The following is a 19956-nucleotide window of genomic DNA, read 5'->3' as shown; positions in this document are numbered from 1 at the left end:
AAGAGAAGAGATGGCAGAAGAAAGGGATATGCCTATTATCTGGGCGATGTTATGAATTTCTGCACACACTTGGCTGAATCAGTGATTAAAGACATGTTAGGAAGTGGAGAACAAGGAAGAAAGAGGCAATGTGAGGTTTACAGCTAGTAGTTATGGTTGATGTCCTTGATAGTTGTATTATTGTTTATCAACAGAAGAACAAATCAAACTTACAAAACGATTTTATCGGATAAGAAGATTGTAAGACCAAACCTGTTCTTATTACATGCAATCAGCTGGGAAATAAGGATACACTAAACAAGTAAAAATTTGAAATTTATCATCAGGTGATGCTTACTGTGGTACCATTGGATGTATTTAATAATCCTGCAAACCTGAAAGATTTGCCCAACTTCTGCAAATGGAAACTGCCTGAATCAAAGGAACAAGCTGTCTCATCACTCACCGACTAAAATCAACCCTTTGGCTCTAGCATCGTCCAACGACTAATTTCTTTGATTTGCCGTGGAATATTTGAAATCATGAATACGGTGGCATCAGAACAAATCTTGCCCGCAACTTTCTCGTGTAATCTAACGATACGGTAGCAATTCCGGCATTTTAGATGAAATTAATTCACTTATAAAATTCATGAACTTTTAAATCATTATCATAGCATCCACTCTTTGATAATACCTAGCTTCTGATATTGAGATAAACTTAGCTGCAACACCATCTCCAAATGCGAGAGATAATTTCTTGACTATTTGAAGTTTGAGAAGACGATGGCAGACCCTAAGCAACAAGGATTGTTAAAGACACGGAATTCATTCCAAAAAGAATTAGAGAGTGTAAGAGATGAGAAGGAAATTTTATGAAGTATAACGATCTTTAAATTATTAGGACACATTAAAAGAATCAACAACATCAATATCTTACTCTGGAAAGTCTTCCCATTTTCCAAGCAGCCACCAGCATAGATTTGAAATCTCTATCAATATTAGAAGCTGCAACTGTAAAGATTTTCCAAAAAGGAAAGGCTGAATTGGACCGAATAGTGTAAAGATCAGCCCATCATTTCCTCCAGAGCACACTACCATGATATCCATTTTGTGCATTGAAATGAACCAATTTTGCTATGGGGTCATTTAGGTAATCAGATTGAAAGAGCGAGGCTCATCCAATAGGAAATGGAGATTATATCAAACTCCATCTTAATTGCAATCATCAATTGAACCTTCAATATGGGTGGAACCAGAACAACCATCTAATGTGCACGATGCTTTGTATATTGCTACTCTATTGATGAAGGTGTGCCACCCTAGCTGTGCCTCCAGCTAAGTCATGGTAACATAACAGTTAGCAACTTTAGCACCAGCTGCAATGGATGTGGTGTGCAGTCCTCATTGGCCATCAAAGTCCCTTGGTGAGTCATTCTGATTTTAGCCACGTGGGTCTTGTTCATTATTGTGATGTCCTTTGGATTGAGTCAATTTAGTATCTTGCTCTATCACTTCCTACAAAGACATTCAGACCAGAAAATAAGAATTCTTGCACCATAGATTGTAAAGTTTAACAGCAAGTGGAAATCATCACTTGGGCTTGTTCAGGGTAAGGGTGTGTATTTAGCTAAAGATTTTAGACTTGAGGGCATATTGCTACGGACTGTTTTAAGAAAAAAGTACTTGCTCTCTGATATAAAAAACTGGATGAGTATACAATATAGATAAAAGCTATTCTATTAATGGAGGCAGCAGTCTACACAAACATGTTTTTGCATGATGTTCATATTGTCCTTCTCTTACTTATAACGAAAAATACATAATCACCTATTGCAATTGGATTTCTTGAAGTCATATCCTTCATGCAAGCTCCTTTTCCATCTTGAAGGGATTTCCCCAATTCCATCATCATTGGAAAACTTGGCGGATCAGGCCATATCCCTAAAGCAAAGAACACGTGTAATATTTCTAAAAAATTTCTGAAGTCTAACAATATCCCTTCGGATAGACTCAATTCGCAGCAAGACAAAACAAAAAAGCTTGTACAAAAATATGATGGGAAACAAATTATTTCGAGTATAACAGAAACTTCTAATTATTCCAATAACTTCCTACTGACATACAATTTAAATGCAAAAAATTTATAATTGAAAAAATTTTATATCCTTTTATAATGTCTTTCCAATTTCATACGAAAGGCTCACTGAATTCTGTAGCGCTCCCCTCTTTAAAATCAACACACCTCATAAAGAATTTGAACTACAAAACCAGCCCACGTAAAGGAAGAAAGGCATGAATGTGGGGTTTTTAAAAGTTTGAAGTCCTTGGAATTTGAATACTCCAAACCCTGAACCATTAAAAAAAAAGACCATGTTTTGTTTACTTGGAGGACCATTTGAAGCTTTTAGTTATAATATGGCAGGTGCCCTTCCCCCACGAAGACACTATTCTTATTTGCTGAAGTGTAAATAACAGCGTCCTGGGTGTTCAGTCACAAAAGACATTTGAAATATAAACTCAATGAATAAATATAATAAGGATACTTTCATCATAGTTCATCATAAACAATGATTCACGTGACAGCCATTTGTAAGTTGTTTGGGCGGCTAACAAGAGTGAGTTATAAATTTTGTGATATGAAGTTAGCACAAATAAAGGGATGAAATCATATTGACATATTTCTGGAAAATAAATATGTGTGTGCAATGTGAATGCAACTGAAATTTGAGGCAAGTTCTCCAGGCGGCTTTCATTCATGCAGGCCATTGAACCAGGTAGTATGAGAAACATAAGTTTAATTGCAGTTACCTGTGTCTATCATCCCAATTATGACATCACTTGACATAGAAAGGTTGCTTGTGCTTTGTATTGCAATGCCTGATGCTGCCTCCAGGAAATCCATGAACGTGTAGTATGAAGTTGAAGAATTGGATCCCGGAAGATGGATACTAATACCATCATGACCTGTTTTCAGAATCAATTGATCTTCTGTTCAGTCTATTTGTAGTTACTGGATCACTAAGAAGGGAGCCATGATCAGGGCTCCTGCATCTTAAACTGAGTTTTTTTCCTTTTTTTTTTGTTTTTTGTCCAGGGATTGCGACTATGCATGCAATGGATTGTAAAAATTGGTTTGCAATCCAACTGACAAAACAATGCTTTTTATTCTCATCTGAAAGCAGGGTGAGATAGTTGAAAACAGTACTTTCTCGACCGAAAAAAAGCATCTTTGCTTTTTTTAGAATGTATTCATTTTCCTCATGGCATCATAATGTTTTAAGTAACAAAATTTAAACCAAAAACCCTTAAAAGCACTTCAAAGTGTAAAGCAATATCTGGTACACAAAATGATTGATCTTGAAGAGAGATCCCCAGGCAAAAAAAAAAAAAACCCTTGAAAGCACTTAGTGCCAGTTCTTTACTTCCTGCTATATATAATGGCTTATTGTAATGAAACTTTTGAATTTACTTCATACTAGATTAGATGATTGTATAGAAACTGACACAAGAACCCCTATAAGCTTATCAGCACAAGCAGAGTACAGCAACTGATTCGTTTTTTAGCCTCTTATGCTTCGTCACTAAAATCAAGATTTATTTACAGAATCCCTAAAAATCATCTAATGATTCCCTGATTCAGTTGTATACTTTGGAATGGATAAAAAAAATTGTCAGCAACCATTTGCTCACAAATCAGAAAAGTGTAGGAAATCCCTTCAGGGGCTGTTCGAACATGAATATGTAATTATTGTGGACATTGATGATCGATGATAAAAAGAGAGCTTTCTTGAGCTTCCACGTCGATGCAGTGAGATAAAACGCTAAGGGGTGACAAAAAATACATAGGAATGATCAAGAACCAGGAATGGTTGTTAAAGAACCCGTGAGAGTGGCTCAATAGAAATCAACACCCAAATGGATAAGAAATGAACTCACAATACTCCTAAAAATATAAGTTATGTAAAGTGGAACGACTAACCACAACGCTATCTCTGATTAAGAAGGCTGAGAGCAATCTAGAATTAAATCACATTGTGCATTGGACAACAAAACTTACTTCTCCGTCATCAAGTGTGTATCTTTTTTGCTTTGTCGGCTCCTCCATATATATCCAATAACCCTGGAATATCGTCCACATACTTGTAAACATAATTCTTCAAGAATTCCTTCTCATTTATTTTAAGCAAATTCTTAATCTTCAAATCCTTTTTAATCAGCTTCTTTGACTCCAAAATCTTTAAAACATTATACCTGGGAAGCAACCTTTTATCAATAGGATAAGTAAGAAGCTGGGGGCAGGCAATCACATGTTGCAATCCCAACTTCAATGTATTCACAAAAAAACCCATCCCAGCCCTGATTTTCTCCTCTGAGTATCCCAAGAGAAAAGGATGTCGCTTAAAGGCATGCCAAATATCCTTCTCACTCCAACCCAAACTCTTCAACACCTCAATTTTCTTTTTGCGAGTCGATTCACTGATAGATAGCATCGCTCTAAGAGCGTGTATAAAAACAGGAGCATTTGGTTCAACGCCTAAATCCTAGAGAGCACTCACTGTAGATATCATTTTATCACGCTTATTCTGTATGGCTCTTGGGTCCATTATAATCAGTTTAGCAATCCTATCAACAGCCACTCTCTCTTCTATCAACAAATTATAATTTGGTTGCATAGTGCCCTTCAAACGCAACGTCAACAGCCAAGAAGAATGTTTAAGAGCCACCAAATCGTTCTCATTGCTACCAAGAACAGACTTTAAAAACTCAAAACATGGTTTAATTTGAGAATCTAAACCCCTTCTTAAAATATGAGTATTTGACAAAATGAGCTCTGGCAGAAGCTGACCCACAACGCCATTCTCTGTAAGAAATTCAAATTTGGGTGTGAGATTGTATTCTACTCTGCAATGGAGAACTCCTGGCCGACTTTGGATCAATTTGTCCAAGCGGGTCTCGCTAAAGCCATGAGCTTTCATGAATTGGACAACAGATCGGGGCTTATGGAGATCATTCTCATGGATTTGGAACTTTTTAGAAACTGAAAGAGCAGATTGCAGAGAAAGACCGCATGAATTGACGAGGAATTGGGCCGTAGAAGAGGAGGAGGAGGAGGAGCTACTACTAGTAGCAGTGGGTAGTGGAGAGTTGGGAGAAAGTGTTATTGTTGCTGCTGATGATGTTAATAGAAAACGTTTTTGTATAAGAGAAATGAGGTTTCTCGTGGATGATATATTCGTGGGCATCTTTTCCACTTTTTTGTTGGAACTTCGAAGCAAGGATGAGATTCAGGGAGACGGACAGGGACAGGGACAGAGGGAGAGCGGGTGGGTGGTGGATTAATGGCGGGTAAGGGGTTTAGTGAAGCTTGCCAGCTTGGTAGGGTTTTTGGGTTGATGAACAAGTTGAGTCGCACGTGCTCATGGACCCGTATTTAGAGCTCGTTCGGAGTTTCTTCCCTGAAGCCCGGTAGAAAAAAAAATGTTTTGATTTTTTTTTTTTTTTTTTTAAAGGAGCGAGTAATTTAGAATCTAATTGGTTTTTATATTCGCTCTTGCAGCTCAACAAATAGATAGACCCGCGCTTGGTCGTAAAAAAATTTGAAAACGTTGGTTTTTTTTAAAAATAAAATTGATAAAAATATTTTTAAATATAAATATATATATATATATGTATATGTATTTAATTAAATAAATTTAGAACTATTTATGTTAATAAATAAAAAAATATTATTTAAATTTTAAAATCAGGATAATTCTAAAAAAAATTACAAAATTTAATTTTCAAAATATAAAAAATTATTGGAGTAAACACTTTTTAGTTTTTGTTAATTAATGTTAAGAATTTTAAATTGAATTAGCTTATTATGCTTGTATTATAGTTATTGAAATCTACAAGATAGGTTAACTCGGATAACTCATTATCCAAATTTAATTTAGACTAAATTTTAATTTTAATTGTTTTTCATACTCATAATGCCAAACTTAAATAAATCAATAAATTAACTAATTATTTATTTGGTCAAACTAAATCCACACATAATCAATAAAAATCAAGAAATTAAAAAAAAAACCTGAATTGACAAAAGACTTGAGAACTAATTAAATAACCAACTACCCAAATACTAAGTGAATTCCTAGTGAAATCAATATTTGCAAAGAAGCAAATTCGGCTGGAAATTTAAGCCAAAAAAAGAAATAAGAAAAAAAAAAATCCAAGTTTGTCAAATTCACAACTATTTTTTTTTATACAAAGCAATTATGCTTTTTATTTTTAGAGCATAAACATGTTCTAGGATCAAAGGGTTTTGTTTTTATTTATTCTTTCTTTTAACTTACTAGTTGTATATTGTTATTATTTGAAGCATAAAGACATGCATAAGCTCTAAACTAAACACAAGACAGACTGTCAAATAAAACAAGAAAATATTACCAGCTAATACAGAGGCTTCATTCTCTGTAAGCATGGCAGAGAAGCCCTTGAAAGCATGGCTGTAATGGCGGATTAGCGATATTCTTTCACTCTCATGGCTGCCAAAAAGCACATTAAAATTCCAAGTATCAAGCCTTGAAACCATGGCTATATAATGATGATTATGATGATGAGAGATGTACGGTAACCTTGGTATAATGGAGGACAACAGCTGCAGATGATCTGCCTCTGCAATCTCAGGAGCTTCTCCTCCATCTCCACTTGATGAACTCCCCATATAAACCACATAATGCTGTCAAGACTCAAAGAACATAGATTATATCTCTTTGTGAAAACACAGAAAAGGTAATGGTGTTTTGAGAAGTATACGTGATACATAAAATTACCTGAGGAAGATGATTTGATGCAGTGGAGCTGATGATGAGAAGCAGAGTGCAGAGAGGAAGAAGAGATGATGCAGAGGAGAAGCCATGAAAGATGGGATGGCAAGAAAAATGGAGGAGAATGAAAAGAGTGGCATATCCCACCACCCCGTTTGTAGGCTAAATGCAAGGGAGGGAGCTTTTTCACCGGAGGAAGCTTGCAGTGAGAGGCGTAAGAGCATCTTTGATCGCTCTTTTCTGAGTTTTTCTATGCATTTTAGTATAATATATATAGATATAATTAATTATATTTTACCTTTTGATCTAATTATAAATGTTATTTGTTTGCTTTTATGCATAACCAACCAACTCATGAAGCTTCATTGGCAATATGGTGCTTGGTAGGCCAGCAATGTCTTAGCAAGAACCAAATTACCCATAAATCTTAGGTTTCAACACAAATAATTAAGAAACAAAATCATGCATCTAACAATTATTGAGAGGCAGAATGGATGATTTACACAAATATATTATATTGTTTCAAGAAAATTGTCACATACAATTGCAATTTTGCAACCGATGTAGTCTTGGTGGCGGTAATTGATTTCCCAACACATCTTTATACTTGCATTGATTAGTATGGTAGAATAGAAAAAAAAAAAAAAAAAACAAATACATAAAGAAAAGAAAAGAAATGTATTTGATTACGGGAACACATTTTGAGAAAGTTTTTAAAATGAATTCATGACTTTTTAAAACAAAAAAATACATAAAACATGCCATCTCTTGATGTTATCCTTGTTTTTTTCAATCTCAAAACAACAATTAACAAATTATTGCATGGAATAGGTGCATGGAGACCAAATACAATTAAAACCAAAATTATATATATCAAGAAACAAATTAAAATAGTGAATCACCAAATATAATTGTATTGTGGATTCTAACGATGTAATGATAATTTTATATAGTTTTTAAAAAATTATTGGATTGATTATTAAAAATAATGTGGTTTTTCAGTGTCATCGCATGTCCTTTAATTTACAGTAGCATTAAAAACGCCTTAATGAAATCTTTAAAGTGGTAAAACAATGTTTTATAGTGGAGCATGGTAAGTTTTTAACATGCTTTTTTTTTTTTTAAGTATGATATTAGCGATTAATTTTATAATTAATTATATTTTTTTGTTTGATTTATTTACTGCTATGTTTATTTTTTATCATATTATTTAATTAAGTTTAGTAGATCCTAACAAACTACGCAACCTACATATTAATTAATTGATCACATAGTTTAGATCCGTGTAATCGCAATTATTTTCTAGCTCAATGTAGTTCACGAGGGGAACAATTGTGCCAGCTAGTTTATAACTGTTTTAAAGCATCTCTTTTGTCTAGTTCACTACATATACATGATGCATGCATGCATGCATGCATACATGGATTCTAGCAGAATATCAATGGATATATATAATATACAATTAATCAGTACAAGTTGGGATTGCAAAGGTCAATTTTTGTTTCTTAATTCCATGACAAATGAAATTTAAAAAAAAAAAACAAAAAATAGAAAACCTAGCCAAGTGTAAATGTATGTGGTATGGAAATACTTTTTTAAAAAAATTATTAATGTAATATTTTTTAAATAAAAAGTAATTTTAACACAGTAGCAAGCATTAGCTCCCCCGCATATTAATTTTAGTTTATTTTAGAGTGTGACGAGAAAAGTGAATCATATACTTAAAATACAAGTAATCATCTCTCTTTTGCTGGAGAGGGGGGGGGGGATAATGTTAGGAAATGTTTGAAGGAGTCTTGCAGAATAAAAAGTTATCCCTATCTGTTAGGGATTGTGGCAGTCAAAGAAGACCACTTCTCCAGCCACAATATGTGTTGATGTAATCCACGTATTAACAGTAGCTAGTTTTTCTCAATTTCTGTTTGTAAGAAGCTGTATTTAAGCAGCATTGATTTCCAAATAATCATCAAGCATTTTCATCAATCTTGTGAGGTTTATTAATTGTTCTTAAGGTTCCAACAGTGGTATCAGAGCCCCTACTGGGTTACCTGACTGTAATAGACTTAAGCACAATAAAAGGGTGCAGCTCGACAACAAGGAGTGAAGAAAATGAGTGAGGATAAGAGCCTGACGAAGATCCCTCATTTCGATGGTCAACACTATGATCATTGGAGTGAGTTGATGGAAAATTTGCTGCGAGCAAAAGGACTATGGAGTCTTGTGGAAATCGGTATTCAGGAGCCGATTCTTGGGAGTGCATTGAGCACCACGCAGCAGGCACAACATGATGATGCAAAGATGAAAGATCATCAAGTGAAACACTATCTATATCAAGCAATAGATAGGGTTACATTTGAACAGATCTTAGACAGGCGCACTTCGAAGATCGTGTGGGATTCCTTGAAGAGCAAGTTTGGAGGAAATGCAAAAAGTGAAGAAATCTCTTCTCAACACACTGAGAAGAGACTTTTGAGATTTTGCAGATGAAGCAAAGTGAGTCCATCACCGAATACTTTGCTAAAGTGACCTCAGTAGCTAACCAAATGAGGAGTAATGGGGAGACTATGCCAGACACAAAGGTAGTTGAAAAGGTACTTAGAACCTTGACAGAAAGGTTTACTTATGTGGTGGTTTCGATAGAAGAATCCAAGGATGTGAGCACAATGACAATTGATGAATTGCAAAGTTCTCTTGTCGTGCATGAAGCCAAGTTCAAGAGGCTGGATAAAACTCGAGAAGAGGAGCAAGCACTGCATGCTTCAATTGGAGAAGGCAGAATCAACAGGGGCAGAGGAGGTGTCCATTTCAGAGGACTAGGCAGAGGGAGAGGAAGACAAACATTTGGCAGAACTACGGCAACATGTTATAAATGCCATAAACCAGGGCATCTTCAATTTGAATGTCCTACCTGGGAAAGAAATGCACATTACGTGGAACTGGATGATGAAGAAGAGCTTCTCCTCATGGCTCATGTGCAGATGGGGGGATCCAGCAGAGAAGACGTTTGGTTCATCGACTCAGGATGTTCCAATCACATGACAGGCAACAAGAAGTGGTTTATTAGCTTGGATGAGAATTTTTCACACGCTGTGAAGCTGGGAAATAATGCCCGAATGCAAGTTATGGGACAAGGAAGCGTGAAGCTGAAAGTACAAGGAAGAACACAGATTGTAAGTAATGTCTTCTATGTGCCAGACTTAACAAACAATCTGTTAAGTGTTGGGCAGCTACTAGAGAAAGGGTTGAAAGTAGTAATGCAGAAGGGAACCTGCAAGATTTTTCATCCAGTGAAGGGGCTGATTGTGCACACTCACATGACTACAAACCGAATGTTTGTTATGCTTGCTGAACAACACAACGATGCATGTCTGCAAGTAACACAAGAAGATCTCACTGGACTGTGGCATAGACGTTTTGGTCACCTACATCAGAAGGGACTCCAGTGCTTGGAACACAAGCAAATGGTTGAAGGGATGCCGAAAATTAAAGAAACAAACAAAGTATGTGAAGTATGCAGTAAAGGGAAGCAACACAGGGATGAAATGCCTAAGAAAGCTAACTGGAGAGCATCAGAAAAATTGCAGCTCATTCACAGTGATCTTTGTGGACCAATCACTCCAACCACCATGAGTAACAAGAGCACTCAGGGAATAAAAAGGCAGCTCAGCACATCATACACTCCTCAGCAAAACGGAGTTGCTGAACGTAAGAACCGAACTCTCATGAACATGGTTCGTTGTTTGCTTGTGGAAGGAAGAATGCCAAGGAGTTTCTGGGCAGAAGCAGCAACTTGGTCTGTGCACATCATCAATCGAAGCCCTACTGCAGCAGTTACAAATAAAACCCCAGAAGAATGCTGGACTGGAAACAAACCAAATGTAGCACATTTCAGGATTTTTGGATGTGTTACATATGTGCATGTACCAAATGAGAAGAGGATCAAGCTAGAAGATAAAAGCTATAAATGTGTATTCTTGGGAGTCAGTGAAGAATCCAAAGCCTATAGGCTTTATGATCCCGAGAGCAAGAAGATTGTTACCAGTAGAGATGTAATTTTTGCTGAGGAGGAGACATGGAACTGGGGGAGGACAAATGATGAAGAATTAACATGGGATGATACAGATTCTTTCAATGGAACAGACAAAGAAGAAGGAGATGGCATTACAACAGACAGAGATGAAGTGGAAATACCAGGAGAACAAACTGCTGAACAGACTGCTGCACAAACCGAGGAAACAAGGAGACCAGCTTTTATCCCATCCTCTCAAGAAAATCGAAGGGAGCAGACAAGGAGAATTAGCATACCTCCAAGACATCTACAGGATTATGTAACTGGTGAAGATCTTGCAGAGCAAGAAGAAGAAGAGCAATACTTGGTGCTCTATGCTGCTGAAGAAGATCCAGTGAAGTATGATGAAGCGGTGAAGGACATCAAATGGAGAAAAGCCATGGACGCCGAAATACAAGCTATCGAAAAAAATAATACATGGGAGTTAGTAGCGCTGCCTAAAGGGATGAAGAAGATCGGAGTGAAGTGGGTTTTTAAAACTAAGTTGAATGAAAAAGGCGAAGTCGATAAACACAAGGCGAGACTGGTTGTGAAGGGCTATGCACAAAGACAAGGAATAGACTATAGCGAAGTATTTTCGCCAGTCGCTAGATGGGACACTATCAGAATGCTACTATCTCTTGCTGCGCTGCGAGGTTGGGAAGTATTCCAGCTGGATGTAAAAAGCGCATTTCTTCACGGAGAACTGAAGGAGGTTGTTTATATTGAACAACCTGACGGATACATTCGAAAGGGAGAGGAGCAGAAGGTATATCAACTAAAGAAGGCATTATATGGACTGAAACAAGCCCCTAGAGCTTGGTACAGCCGGCTAGAGGACTACTTTGCTGGTGAAGGTTTCGAAAAATGCAGCTATGAACATACTTTGTTCATGAAAAAGGAAGGAGGAAGATTTTTGGTGGTAAGCCTTTATGTGGATGATTTAATATTTACCGGAAATGACTTGAAGTTGTGTGCAGAATTTAAGGCTTCCATGCAATCAGAATTTGATATGACTGATCTAGGGAGAATGAAGTATTTTTTGGGTGTTGAGATACATCAGACAGAGGCTGGGATCTTCTTATGTCAAGGGAAATATGCAAGTGAAATACTTGCAAGGTTCGGAATGAGCAGCTGCAATGCAGTTAACAATCCAATGGTTCCAGGAACTAAGCTATCATCTCAAGAGAAAGGAGAAGAAATTGACAGCACCGAATACAAACAATTGATTGGCAGCCTTATATACATCACAACAACTCGACCTGATATAATGTATGCGGTAAGTTTTTTAAGCAGATTCATGGCTGTACCGAAGGAAGGACACTTACTAGCCGCAAAAAGAATACTCAGGTATTTGAAGGGGACAATGAATTTTGGTATTTTCTACAAAAGAAGCTCGGATAACACTCTTAAAGGATATACGGATAGTGACTTTGCGGGTGACCTAGATGGAGGAAAAAGTACATCCGGATATGTATTCATGATGGGAGATGGTGCGGTAGCATGGAGCTCTAAAAAGCAACCGATAGTTACTCTATCAACTACCGAGGCAGAATATGTAGCAGCCACAGCTTGTGCATGCCAAAGTATCTGGATGAGGGAAGTTTTAAACAGCATTGAAGAAGATCTTTGCAAATGTGTTACGGTGTTCTGCGATAATAGTTTCATCCATCAAATTATCCAAGAATCCAGTATTTCACGGGAGGACAAAGCATATCAACGTAAAATTTCATTTCATTCGCGATCTTATCAAGAAGGGAGATGTAGAGCTCATTTACTGTGGAACTAAGGAGCAGCTAGCAGACATCATGACAAAACCACTCAAACTCGAAGATTTTGTAAAACTTCGAATGCTCTTAGGAGTACAAGAGAAGAAGAATTTAAACTGAGCATACACAAAGCATGCTCAGTTTAGGGAGGATATGTTAGGAAATGTTTGAAGGAGTCTTGCAGAATAAAAGTTATCCCTATCTGTTAGGGATTGTGGCAGTCAAAGAAGACCACTTCTCCAGCCACAATATGTGTGATGTAATCCACGTATTAACAGTAGCTAGTTTTTCTCAATTTCTGTTTGTAAGAAGCTGTATTTAAGCAGCATTGATTTCCAAATAATCATCAAGCATTTTCATCAATCTTGTGAGGTTTATTAATTGTTCTTAAGGTTCCAACAGATAAACACCATTTTTATCCTACAGATGTCATGTGCTGGTTTTCCTCTTTATTCCCTCTCCCCTTTTCCTTATTTTTATTTTTCTTCTTCTTCTTCATTACTATTTTTTTTTTATTATTAATATAAATATTCAGGCTAACTTGTGTATATTTCAACTAATTTCATAGATTTTAAAGTTAACGATTATATAAGTCTCTAGTTATCATTATAATAACAACAACAAGGCTCAAACCTAAGATTACAAAGAAAATAAATATATTGATTCTAAGTTCTTATCACTAAACTATCTGATATTTTTTAAGGTTACTAATGATGTATATCTGCACCCGTCTTCTTCTTCACTCCATGTTTTTTCTTTTTCTTTTTCTTTTTCTTTTTCTTATATATAGCTTGCTTGCCCCACTGTCTATAGCCTCTCAATCATATGGCTGCAGCCTTTGTATAAATAAATTAACAAGGGGCAGCTTTTAACCTTTAGGCTTTAGCACTTGACCCTGTGATCATCGATTGGTTAGGTGTTTCACGGTTCATTATAATAGTAATACAAGTTTAACCAGGAGGGCCCCATCTATGCTCCATGGCATACATCAGTCTTGTGTATGTTTGTGCCTCCAATAAAAGAATTGTGAATAAATTTAATATATAAATTAAATAAAATTAGACTTTTAGAATGAAATTAAAAAAATAAACTAATTAAAAAATATATCTAATAATAAGCTTTAAAATAAATCTTTAACACAGACCTTCTTTATTCAACTTCGCCGAATTGATCTTTTTTCGTACCATTACTCAATCAACCGATTTACTTGTTTTGTATTTTAAATTTATTGGTAAATTTTTTCATTCAATTCCATATACTTGATAATATAATATTTATATAAAATATATTTAAAATTAATTTGATTCAAACATATTATTAATCTATTTTTATTTAATTATTATTATGAAAATACAATATATTATAAATATTAACACATGACCTATCAACAACTAAAACACTATTTAATTTTTTAGTTAATTTATCCAAGATCACCATCCCCGGGCTAATGTGATCTAGTGGGATAGAATGTGTGAGCATTAAATGTGTGCAAACCTTTTAACCACATGTCACACAATAAATTGATTTACAAGTCACTGTCGCACTCTTAAGTATAGTTTTTTGTCCTTTATATTTTAAAAATTGGGAGAAAAATTATTTTGATTAAAAAATATTTGTGTATTAATAACAACACGAGTGTCAGCATTTAAAAGTAAGATAACTTTTGTTTTACTTAAAAAATTTCAACTTAATATTTTTTTTAGTATTTTTCAATAATTTTAATATATTAATATTTTTAAATAAAAAATATTTTTTAAAAATACCGTATGATAATACTAAAACACGCGATATATATGTCGAGATTTAAGAGTTCTTCCTGTTTTAATTCTGGTCCTGAAACAGCAGAGAGTATATGAGAGCTAAAGCCCGAGCCCAGTAGATTATGAAACAGATAAAAGTAAGCCCAAATGTGGAGATACTTGAAAAGGCCCATTAAAGTAAAACTCGGGGCAGACACACTACAAAAAAATCCAGCACATGAGTTACAGCCCAAAACAAACAAACCCTGCCACGTGTCGAATTAATCACGCGTCTGATTCACGTGAGCACAGATGCTTTATATGACAGATGTCACTGGTGGTCACGCTTCCTAAGCCATCCATCTCGTTGTCCCAGAAACCACCACACTCGTTTCCTTGGCCAGTCACGTGTCCCCGCAAAATAACTAAAATTCATGTGTGATACCTATACTTTGTAAAGTTGATCAAATCCGTCCATTTGCTCTAAATTTTGGTCAAATCAACTTTTTTCCCTTCCATTAAGGACAGTCCTCACACTTATATCATCACAATAATATTATATAGCAATTCGGTCGATGAGAATTTTTAGATGAAGTTGCTTAAATTGCTTTTAATTGAATATACAGAGTTTTGTTTGACAAAATTTGAAGTGGAAAGATTGATTTGACGAAATTTACTATAAAATAAAGGACAAGAATGCTTTTTTAACCGTAACTTGGGCCAAAGATGGGATCATGGGAATATCTTGCTATTGGGTATAGCTATAAGTTAGTCTCCGAACTATGAGAATTATTCCAATCCAGTCCTTAAACTACACAACTTGTCATCCTATGACCAAACAATAAAATCCTTATCTCCATCCATTTGTGAAAAAACACCACTGGAGATGCCATATGATTGTTCTCAAATATGACTTGATTTTTATATATATAAAAAATATACATAACTTCTCCTAAATGATATAAAAATTCATTTTTTAGAAACCATAGTTTTGAAGAAAAAAATTGGAATATTTTAGGTTTTGTTCATAGATAACTAGCAGCTATAAATTGTTTCAAGAACGTTATCATCAAAAACTATCTTGAGTTTTTTCTATATGATTTTCATGATAAATTTTATTTATTTGATGTTCAATGTTTTTTGAAGCCAAGTTAGAATTATTATTATAAAAGAATGGCCTGTTTTCATGCAATTATAGATTTTTAAATTCATTTTACAATAAAATATGTAATTCAATCTCAAACCTCACTTTCTATTTTGCTAAAAATATCATCGGATAAATCTCCCTTATCAAAGGTTGTTGATGGTATAATTGTAATTGTGAAAGTTCTAACACTAAAACATAACAATGTCCAATATTTAAATACTGATCTGTAGTTTGTTTTTATTTATGATAAATAAACGAAGCTGACATCTTCCATTCGTATTCTCAAGACGACCAGAAGAAATATTCATAAGCTTTGGTGTCAGTTGTAACTCTGGTATTTGATTTCTCTTTCCTTCTTTCCCTTTATTTTTCTTTCAAAATTTGCAAAATCTCCTTATGTTGATTAAATATTTAAAGGAAGTTGTTAAGTTTTTAGATGCTTGGATTCGATTTGGATGAGAGCCATGTTTTATTTCTGTGAATTTGATGCAGATTTTGATTTACCAAGATGACCCCAGTTTGCCCATTTGTGAAAGCTTCAAGACCTGATGATGGGTCACCAAGAAAACCAGGGGAATGTCCGATTAAACACGGGGCCGAGCATGAAGGAGGAGGAAAGGCTAAGAAAGAGTCTGGTGGTGAATCTGCTACCGTTTCGCCGAAATGCCCTTTTGGATATGATTCTCAGACATTTAAATTGGGACCTCTTAGTTGTATGATATGCCAAGCTCTTCTCTTTGATTGTAGCAAATGCGTGCCGTGCTCTCATGTGTATTGCAAGTAAGGAGATGATAGAAATGATAGAATCAAACTCCATGATACGATGTTAATTTGTTTGCTCTTGTTTGTGGTCCGAGGCAATTTGTGAATTGGTTTGTTTTTGTTGGATTAGAGTGTGTATTTCGCGATTTAAGGACTGTCCGCTGTGTGGAGCTGATGTTGAGAAGATTGAAGCTGATACGGATCTACAGAGTGTAGTTGATCGGTTCATTGATGGTCATGCTAGAATCAAGAGGTCTCCTGTTGACATGGATAAAGAGGGGGAAGCAGGTGAGAATAAAAAAGTGATATACGAGGATGTTTCTTTGGAGAGGGGTGCTTTCTTGGTGCAACAAGCCATGAGGGTAAGTTTAGTTAATTATCATGGCATTAATGCGTTTCTATTTTTCTTTTGATGGATGTCATTTCTAGATCAACGTTGTTATTTTTTTTTTTTTTTTGGCTATGGTTATCTCATCAAAATTATCAAGGTATTCCATACTAGTAGAAAGCTTCTCGTAAACTTCTCATTTGTTTTCCTCTTCTTCTTTTTTTCAACTTATTCTCAACTATCTTTTATGTGCTTGGTTGGTGTCTAGTAAGTTGTTGTTGCAATTTATAGTTAATTTTTCTCTTTGTTTTTGGCTTTTCACGTGCAGGCATTTCGTGCCCAGAATGTGGAAAGTGCAAAATCAAGACTTAGTCTTTGTGCAGAAGACATCCGAGGTCGGATAGAAACAGTGGGCAACACATCGGAATTGTGTTCGCAGCTTGGAGCAGTGCTGGGAATGCTTGGGGACTGCTGGTCTGTTATCTCTCTTTTTCTTTAGTAAGCTTGTGATGATCTGAGGACAATGGTAGAATGAAAAGATTAAACAGCAACATATGAATTTGGATAGTGAATTGAGATAAAGTATTCCTTTAGCCAATTCCAGCTAGTTTGGGACAAAGTTAAAGGAAAAATAATTCTGCTTTGGTATTAAGATGTTGAATTGAGTGGAAAAATTGAAAAAGAAACAGTGCAGGTGAAAAAAAGTTTTTTTTTAACATGATCATATATTTATTTAGATTTTTGTTTTTTCTTGATTATCGTCTAACCATTTAGATTAAGTTCTTGCTTATAGAAAAGATATTTACATAAGGACATTCTTCACATGATGAAAATATGTTTCTGAAAACCATCTATCTCATTTTCCTCAAAAGAAGTTGTGGAACCCATGCACTTTCAATAGAGAATGAAGTGATCGAGCAATATACATTTACTACCAGTGTTCCTTCCATTGGTTGTGCTGTCAACCAAGTCACAGAGCTGTTATCCAAGTATTCCTAAAGAGCTAACTTCATAGCATCAAACAGTGGCTTTTCATTTTCCAGAAACAATGATGTGATGGACAAGTTGATTAAAGTTCGCTGAAATATTATTGCAATGCCACTTTGCACCATGGCTTGCATTGATGAAATTGTTGAGTTTGCTGGCATGTTGCTGGAATAACATCAGCAGCATTGTTTGCACCAAGAACTAGGAATTGCTAGTTTTGAATATTTTAAGCACACTCAAAAGATTCTCACATCCTTGAGTAGACAAAGGAAGCATATGTTTTAAAGAATAGCTTTAGGGATGTGCAACCTAGATATTAGAGGCCATCTATTCTAAAACATTACTGTGGGTTCATTGTCTTCTTTCAAAGTAATGGATTTTGAGTCCTGACAAGTTTACTAAATTCTCTACCTATTCTGTCTATTGCAGTCGATCAGTGGGGGATGCTGGCTCTGCGGTTACATACTTCGAAGAGAGTGTAGAATTCCTATCAAAATTGTCTGCAGCTGATCTGGAGGTTAAAATTTTACAAGTATTGCTGCCTTTTATTCAATGCGTGATTTAACCATGCCAACTATAATTTTTTTGATATTCCTCCCCTGTAGATAACGCATACGCATTCTGTTTCACTTAATAAAATTGGAGATCTCAAATATTATGATGGAGATCTGGAGGCTGCAAGATCTTACTATATGCGTTCTCTCAATGTGCGACGTGATGCCATCAAACATCATCCTAGTGTTTCATCCCAGGTCAGCAACTGTTTTTTTTTTTTTCCAGCACACACCGTCACTCTTGTTATTTTTCATTTCACATGCTCTAATGACTTGAGGTATAGATGTTCTTGTTTTTTTTTTCCAGCACACACCCTTCACTCTTGTTATTGTCATTTCACATGCTCTATGACTTGAGGAATAAATGTACTTGTGATACGTTCTGTGATCTCTTGTATAGCAATGAGGGGCCACGGCTTCTCAGTTTTGAGAATTTCCATGACAATATTTGCATGATACTACTATAAAGAGCATTTTTCTCTGCATGCTGGCCTGCTTAAAAAAAAGAATAGGAAATGAGGCCTGGTAGGAAAAGGAACTTTTAGTTTATTGTCTTAAGCTAGTATTGATTTTTGTTTTTTAAATGCTTCCGAGTTTCTCCAACTCAGCACCCTGTACTTGTCTCTCTATTTAATGCACAATGATTTGATAAACAATATTTGTGATCATGCTTGTTTGAGGAGTTTTGTATTTCCAGGCTGCCTTTGCAATTAATGTTCTCTATTTATCTTTCAATTACAGACCCTGGATGTAGCTGTTTCCCTTGCAAAAGTTGCCGATGCGGACAGGAGTATTGGGAACGAGGACGCTGCGCTTGATAGATTTCATGAGGCCATAAAATTATTGGAATCCTTGACATTAAAACCAGAAGAAGCTGGTCTTGAGCAACGGGTATGCTTTCTAAGTAAACTGTTAACCATCGTAATTATCTGGAATCTACATCCTAATCAAATGACTGATAATTAGCTTCCAATCGCAGCGCCTTTCCGTGCTGGAATTTCTTAAGAATCAACTTGCGGAGAAACAGTCTGATTGAACTTCCTCGAGTCTGATACATCCTGCAGAAGAGAATCAATCAACACAAAGATAAATCTTTTTTTTTCTTGTTGTATATATGCAAAGTTAATTTCATTTGTAATAAGCACATTCGAGAACAATAGCAACCATCCATAGATTCAAAGGCTTTCCGAGAGGCGAAATTAGGGGCAGACCTGGTCCCTTGGAGCATGGGAGGTGAACTTATCCCACGTCATCTCTTTTCCAAATGTACCCTACTTGGATTCTTAGTATCACTCAAGTAGTGCCTGTAAGTGTCACTGTTACCTGCATGTGGTCTTCATGCGAATTCATGCACACTTTGCCTTATGGTGTCTTGGATCAGGTGATCACTGCTTCTGATGGTTGTTCCACTCTATGCTAAGCTTTGTTTACATGTATATTTCCTTGTGAACAAAAATAAATTACTAGGGCCTTCACTGTCATACTAATGGAACGCACCTGATATTTTTGTACACAACCAGATTTATTGACTTCGTTGAACTCAAATTTGCTTGTTTGTGCTTCGAAGATTTTTGACGGGCTTTGCACTACTGCCAACTAACTACAGTTGTCAATGCTATCTTAAATTCTTGATCCTTTTTCTATGGTAACATAATTATCATTCTGGACTCTTCAAAACATTTGTCTGTAGCTACCTATATATTAAAAAGCACCGGGTCTGAATAATATGTTTAGCCTTGCCTGTCCCTGTACGGATCGTAATAATTTCTAGACTGCCCAGCTCTGAAAGTCTTGCATGGAGGTCTCCTGTATAAGAGCATCTCCTAATGAGT

At 35.7% G+C, this 19956-nt stretch overlaps 1 protein-coding gene, 1 long non-coding RNA gene and 1 pseudogene across 2 annotated transcripts; 1 reads left to right on the top strand and 2 right to left on the bottom strand.

Moving 5' to 3' along the window:
- Positions 1 to 3421: 3421 nt before the first annotated feature.
- Positions 3422 to 5431, bottom strand: LOC118052573 (transcription termination factor MTERF15, mitochondrial-like; annotated as a pseudogene).
- A 940-nt stretch (positions 5432 to 6371) lies between these two features.
- Positions 6372 to 6887, bottom strand: LOC118052572 (uncharacterized). Its single transcript, XR_004688210.2, has 3 exons — positions 6797 to 6887; positions 6599 to 6702; positions 6372 to 6508 (listed from the first exon to the last, which is right to left on the bottom strand). It is a non-coding gene; the product is annotated as an uncharacterized lncRNA (long non-coding RNA).
- An 8836-nt stretch (positions 6888 to 15723) lies between these two features.
- On the top strand, positions 15724 to 19489 carry LOC118052570 (protein NCA1). The gene is made up of 8 exons (XM_035063571.2): positions 15724 to 15827; positions 15986 to 16273; positions 16386 to 16617; positions 16912 to 17057; positions 18000 to 18087; positions 18176 to 18322; positions 18866 to 19015; positions 19104 to 19489. Exons 2-8 carry the CDS (start codon positions 16002 to 16004, stop codon positions 19158 to 19160), a joined length of 1092 nt encoding a protein of 363 aa, XP_034919462.1. The 5' UTR covers positions 15724 to 15827; positions 15986 to 16001; the 3' UTR covers positions 19161 to 19489.
- Positions 19490 to 19956: the final 467 nt, after the last annotated feature.

The sequence above is a fragment of the Populus alba genome, chromosome 3 (assembly GCF_005239225.2).
Source record: "Populus alba chromosome 3, ASM523922v2, whole genome shotgun sequence".
NCBI lineage: Eukaryota > Viridiplantae > Streptophyta > Magnoliopsida > Malpighiales > Salicaceae > Populus > Populus alba.
The sequence above is the reverse complement of the archived record's forward strand: the minus strand, read 5'-3'. Positions and strand labels throughout refer to the sequence as shown.

Coding starts and splice junctions, on each gene's coding strand:
- LOC118052570 (XM_035063571.2), top strand. CDS start 16,002: ATGACCCCAGTTTGCCCATTTGTGAAAGCTTCAAGACCTGATGATGGG. Junction 16,274..16,385: donor TGCTCTCATGTGTATTGCAA/GTAAGGAGATGA, acceptor TTGTTGGATTAG/AGTGTGTATTTCGCGATTTA. Junction 19,016..19,103: donor AAGCTGGTCTTGAGCAACGG/GTATGCTTTCTA, acceptor TTCCAATCGCAG/CGCCTTTCCGTGCTGGAATT.